The 6,000-nt window shown below is 38.0% G+C and overlaps 1 protein-coding gene across 1 annotated transcript in view; it reads right to left on the bottom strand.

Moving 5' to 3' along the window:
* Positions 1-1,383: 1,383 nt before the first annotated feature.
* Positions 1,384-6,000, bottom strand: part of LOC149871402 (mucin-5AC-like) — a 63,389-nt gene continuing 58,772 nt past the window's right edge. The window contains exons 44-49 of the mRNA XM_090034618.1: positions 5,284-5,406; positions 5,067-5,165; positions 4,473-4,601; positions 3,990-4,035; positions 3,471-3,582; positions 1,384-2,321 (exon numbers count right to left, since the gene is read on the bottom strand). Of these exons, the coding sequence (XP_089890744.1) occupies positions 2,111-2,321; positions 3,471-3,582; positions 3,990-4,035; positions 4,473-4,601; positions 5,067-5,165; positions 5,284-5,406 (720 nt within the window). The 3' untranslated portion in view covers positions 1,384-2,110. The remainder of the gene's footprint in view (positions 2,322-3,470; positions 3,583-3,989; positions 4,036-4,472; positions 4,602-5,066; positions 5,166-5,283; positions 5,407-6,000) is intronic.

The raw sequence follows: 6,000 nt of genomic DNA, 5'->3' as shown, positions 1-6,000 counted from the left end.
ATGACATTCCTAAAATGGGGACTCCAAATCTGGACACAGGACTCCATCTAAGGCCTGACCAGTGTCTAAGAGAATGGAAAAACTATTTCTTGTTGCTACATACAACGCTACAGTTAATAAATTAAAGAGTGATTTTTTTTTCTTCCTAATAGCCTAGTGAGAGTATAGGATGGAAATAATGTTGTATAGTCTTGGTCCCTGGAAGCAGTAACACTCAAACAAAACTTGTGTATGTTAGGTCAGTGCATTAGGTATGAGTTCATGGTTTATGGGAGAATGACTTCTTTGCATTGACAATACCTCTTTACTTTCAGAGAACAGTTGTAGGAAAGGCACTTAAAGTACCATTCCCAATTACTTTTCAGACATGTATTTATGACCTTAGACTTCTTCAGCGACAGAATTGAGATATTATCTTCCCCCACTTATGTGCAGTTGGAAGTAATCTTCATTTATAACACTGAAATCCATGTGTCATTTTAAAATATTGTAAAAGCAAACTGTAAAGCTAACATTCACTGCTTTATCCCTAAACAATTACTACCTGAGACCCCAAACCATTAATGGTGTATGGGGCACAGGTTGCAGTGTCATTCACTTCATCCAGGGACTGAGTTTGGACTTCTCTGTGTGTTTAAAATGTGTAATTATTTGAAAAAACTAGTTCCTTCTGTACTTTCCTGCCAAATCCTTACTTCAGGCTTCATTATTTATGCTGTAGCAGGTGCTGACACAGTAAACACCCAAGACAGCTTGGGTAAATATTGTTTTATAAAGTACTGAGGGGAAATACAGCTAAATTCCTTCTGGGTATAATTCCACTGAATTTAAGATTTCACAGGTATTGAAGGAAGAAAATGAGTTTGCAGATGTAGGATTAAGCTTTAAGATATGGATCTGTTTGCAAATGGTTAGCTGTAGGCGTGTTACAGGTGCAACCATTCTTCCCTAGAAGCTTTATTTTGTCTTATTCTAATATACCATGCAGGAAAGTAGCAAAGATTAATCTTTCACCAGATCTGCTATACTCCAGTTTATTAGTTTATTAAGAATTCTGGCTAAAAGCCATGCTCCTGAGATCTGCTATACTAGCATTTCCTAGTTCTCAGCTTTAGGTACAGAGAAAGAAAGAGGCTGCAGCCTACATGTTCCTCAACCATCATTGGAAATAGTAGACAGAGAGTGAACAAGAATATGACTCCCCCAGTCCTCTGTGCCAATAAACAGAGCTGACTGGGCAGTATTCTGCACCCAGAAATGAAGTTTTGGGGAATGTCTTGTTCCTTTCCTGTAGTGGAACCAGGGAGTACGATTGCAATTGTAAAGTCACAATTTAAGCCAAAGTGAGCAGAGATAATGAAAAGAACAGCAGTCACCAACAGGTAAAAATGCTGAAAGTTTTATTAATCAAATAAGAGACACAATGCAGAAGGAAACAGTCTCCTCCTTGCCACTACCAGGTGCCTGCTGACACTAAAGAACATAAACGCCAACAGAGAAGGATACCCAATGAAATTATCTCTCTGGTCACAAATAAATAGGAAAAGACAGTGAAATATAACCACAAAATTTGGTTTTCTTTGTGTAAGATAATTATCATAATATTTTTTCCCCAAGAACTGCCCTTTTTCTTGGCCAAAATATTAATACGTAAACAATTTTGTAAATAATTGCAGATCTCCAGACTGTCAAAAAAGGATGCTCTGTAGAGGGCCTTCAGGTTTTTGACATACAAAAAACACACATACACACACACACACAGATCCAGTGGTGGCTGACTCACCAGTGAGAGAGAACACTCACAAACATGAGGTGAAGAAGATGGAAATATATTACTGCTGTAACCTTCAAACCTCAGAGTGAAAATGGTAAAGGAAAGGTTTTTTTCCATCTTAAATCAAAACCCAACCTCTCTTAATCCAAGTTGTAATTGTGTGCATTGTTTGTCTTCAAAAACAGTATTGTTCACAAATCAAAGTACATGACAAGACAATTTATTTGGCTCCTGAATAGTCTCACGTTTTAACAAATGAAACTTGGTAATAGTGAGAGCTAAAATAAGAAAGAAACACAGTTTTAAGCAGGAGCACAGGTTATTTCATTGATATGGCTAATTAATCTGCCCGCTTTGGAGATGTTTGGTCCTGTCTTCAGACTCTGATGGGATGCACGCAGTTACGCATTGGCACTCTTCCACATAGATGTAGTCATAATTGGTTCTTGTACCATTGTGACATGTCAGGGTCACTTGTCTCCTGTGGCTCTTGAGCTCCTGGCAGCAGGTACATTGGTGTTGCATCTGATTTGCTTCCAAGGAATACCTGCCCAGGCAGACAAAGAAAAGGAATTTATGTCCTTCCATAAAAATCACCAGACGCTCATTTCCAAACCCAGCATGATTTCAATAACATGTTTCTTAGAAGGTGTGTTTCTGTTCCCACTGAGCTCAGTGGCAAATCTCTCTTTCACTTTAGCATGACCAGGCTTAGGCCTATTATTACCAGCTTGCAAGTGTGCACTAGCATAAGGTACAAACATACAAGTTGAGATTGTAGTGATTTTTAGTCTGTCCACTATCATCATTGTTTAATGGGAAATTTTATTCTCTGCATGTATGTGAGAGAGAGAGAAATGAAGGGCAGAAAGTTTTTGTTGTATACTCTATGGGCCTGAATGCAATAGGTCCCTCTTAGGGCTTTTATGTGCTATGATAAAACAAATTAAAAATGGTGGTGATGATTTTGGAAGAGGAATTGATAGGAAGGATAGGCCAATCAACGTATGAGGGACTCTGTTACTAACCAAATTGTAGTAATGACTTATACAGGTCCTGACTCTTTTTGCCACAGAGGAAAATCAGAAATAACACTGCTGAAGACATTGGAACTTCACCAGTTTTACAGTGGTGTAAATCATAGAATTGCTACAATATACCTCTTTCTCCTGGTTTTACTTTTGTTCCTGTTTGAGCTTTGCCATTAGGTCCCCAGTGTTCTGCTTTGTGACTTGAACTAGTATTTATCTCCGTGAGCCTGGCTTTTTAACATTGTGTATATCATATTATATATTGTGTCACGCTCTTAGCCCAAGTGGTGGAAGATATAATAGCACTGATGTACTACTGTGTGAAAAATATTGTCTAATATTGACACACTTGAGATAAAGGAGGCAACACATTCAATGGAATTACTTGCTTTTCGAGTGTATATTAAATTTGTTGAGAGTGTACAGATGATTCCATGCTTAATAGCCCTTGAGCAGTTGAATAAAGAGAGGCCAGAAAGGTAAATTGACAGAAAGGAGTATCAGTAGAGTAACAAGGGGTGGGAAACTGGGGTGCCAGCCTCAGGTGCCCACTTCAAAGGGAGGGCAAAAACAGCAGCCTCTACTGCTGTCAGCCCAGCTGCCACCAAGGGTGCAGACACTGATAGTTATACTTGGGGGAGCATAATGAACTTGCTTCTACTTACTTGGAGGAGCTACCACAAAACCCTTCACAGTATGTCAGTTCGATAGATTTGGAAGATTTGCATTTATCCTGGTAGATCACAGTTGGTTTCTTCTGAACCTTGCATCTGGCCGCTTTAAGAAAGAGGCAAAAATAAATAGAAATGTTTCACCTCTTTTCTTCAAATACACTGAGAGTTAAAGCTTAAATCATTTTCTCTGAGTGGAAGATGTTGATTACACACCATTAATGTAGTTAGGAAACACACATAAAGATTAGTTGGAGATTTCAGCTTAATGCACAATCTTGATCTCCCAATTCTAGTAAAAAGAACTGGTGAGGAAATATAGTCAAATTTTGGATGGAGTGGGGAATATCTTGTCACTATCAAGCAAGCCCCTTTTCTTTGGTGGGACTAAGTGAAAGAGAGGGAACTAAAAAAAATTAGGGAATGGACCGTGGATAAATCCTCCTTTAGTATAGCTAGAGATATTATAATCACACATACTCTGTTTGGGCAGAAAAGCTAAAAATTACTTACATTTACATATTTTGCAGCAGCCATCAGCAGTCAGCTGGATGTCTTCCTTTAGTGCGGAGACAAAACGCAAAGATTAAGTTTCCATATAGATGGCCTATGAAGAGCTTTCTAGAACATGTTAGCATTCTTGTCCTTAATAAACAGGGAGTTTGGTGTACAATGGACAACAAATAAAAACTTGGTTGGTGGACTTCAAAGGGTATCATGCTGCCTAGATCCCCTACAGTCCTTGACTACAGATACTCCAAACAAGAAATAGTTTATATTTGAAGTTGGAGAGGCAGTTTTTTGCTGTGTCTGTTGGGTACAGCTGACAGCATGGCAAGATTAGTTTCACTCTCTTAATAGAAACCCACCTGTCTTGGTCATTAATTAACTATGGATTGTGATTCCTTGTCTTAAATTGCTTTGTATCCATTGACACTTGTTCAATGCAGCAGAACTCAATAAATAGTAAAGAATAAAAAACTGTTGAAAACTTACAGGTTTACACTCATCAGGGTTAAAGGCAGGGCATGGTGTCCTAACTTCCACTGTGATAAGTTGATTTTCAATTTTATCACATTCATAATAGATGCATTTATTATTTTGGGGTGTCCAGGTATCATTGGGCTAAAATGAAAAAAGTTAGTATAATTTCTTTCATGACATGATCAAACATAGTATGGTTACTCTGAAAAGGACTGACATGAGATTTTCAGTGTATGCCACTAGAAACTCGTAATTTTCCTCTATTTCTGAGGCCCTATCAGTTAGCAAGTATCAGAAGCCAAATTTCCAAACGTTATTATTTTAATCATAGAACCGCCTCCTCATATCAGCTTTAAGAAACCTTCCACATCTCACTACACATTTGAACACATTAAGGTAGGATTTAGTTATCCAAACATTTGTGTCCAATTTGAAAAATGAGGCCCTTACTGAAAATGAGTGGCCCTAGTTAATAAGAACATAGAAAGTATCCTGCTGTAAATAATACAGGGTGTGACTTGGTTGTGAGCTGTCTTGCTTTTGTCAACATTTCACACCTGTTGTGGCCTAAAGCAAAGTTCAATGAAAATAAAAAATAACAGTTACCTTGAGCACCTGGCTAGTGCTGTTATCCAAAGAGATTAAGCAAGCCACCTGCACACACTCCCCGCAACACTCTCCATATTTCATTTTATACTCATAACCCTGTTTACAAAGCAATAAGAGAGGAAATGCAATGACTCAATGAGAGGGACTTTAATTGTTTCAAATCTAGAGAAAATAAACAATGGCTGAGAAAGTGAAAATGAAAAATGGAGCTCACTGAGGGGCAAGATGTATGACAGTTCACTGGTTCACACTGCACAATATTTTGCTTGGAGATTGGATCTACCACAGAACTGCAGGTACAATTCTTACATGGATCGCTTGGGACAAGCATTCCAGCCTGGGAGAAGTCAAAGATTAAGTACACTTAGATTGAACTTTTTTTTTTATCGCGTCGAAAATCTAGTCTAGGAAATCTGATAAGTATGGACAGAGGTTAGCACAATTTCATGCAACATTAAAGATGCTGAAACACTAGTGTGATTAAGTTGCCCTGTGGAGAGCCTGAAGCAATTATACTGCACATATTACAAAAAATAGAAAACCAGTGTAGGAGTGGGAACAAACTAACTGAAATTATACAAAAATGGTTACACTAACAAAGATGTGGCCAGGATATGCTGCAAAAGATCAAAAGAACACTCTTAGTTTGGAAAATAGATAAGTCTGGTTGGAGCTGTCTCAGTATTTTATGAACCTTCCAGGCTTCACTTGTGGCAGAAGAATCTATGAATTATATCAAGAGCCAGTGAAACGGTCATCAATTTAAAATGGATATTTAAATTTCTACCTATTTGGATACCTAAACACAGGGACATGAATGTGTTTACAGATTATAGACATAGATTTGAGGCCTCCTTTGAAAATTAATCCCAGTAACACTCTCCAAGGTCACAGGTATTAGAGAAAATCTTGCCTAAAAAGTTCAGATGTC

This window comes from Crocodylus siamensis, chromosome 2 (genome assembly GCF_052110815.1).
Source record: "Crocodylus siamensis isolate JL-2025a chromosome 2, ASM5211081v1, whole genome shotgun sequence".
NCBI lineage: Eukaryota > Metazoa > Chordata > Crocodylia > Crocodylidae > Crocodylus > Crocodylus siamensis.
This window is presented reverse-complemented; position numbering and strand designations above follow the sequence as displayed.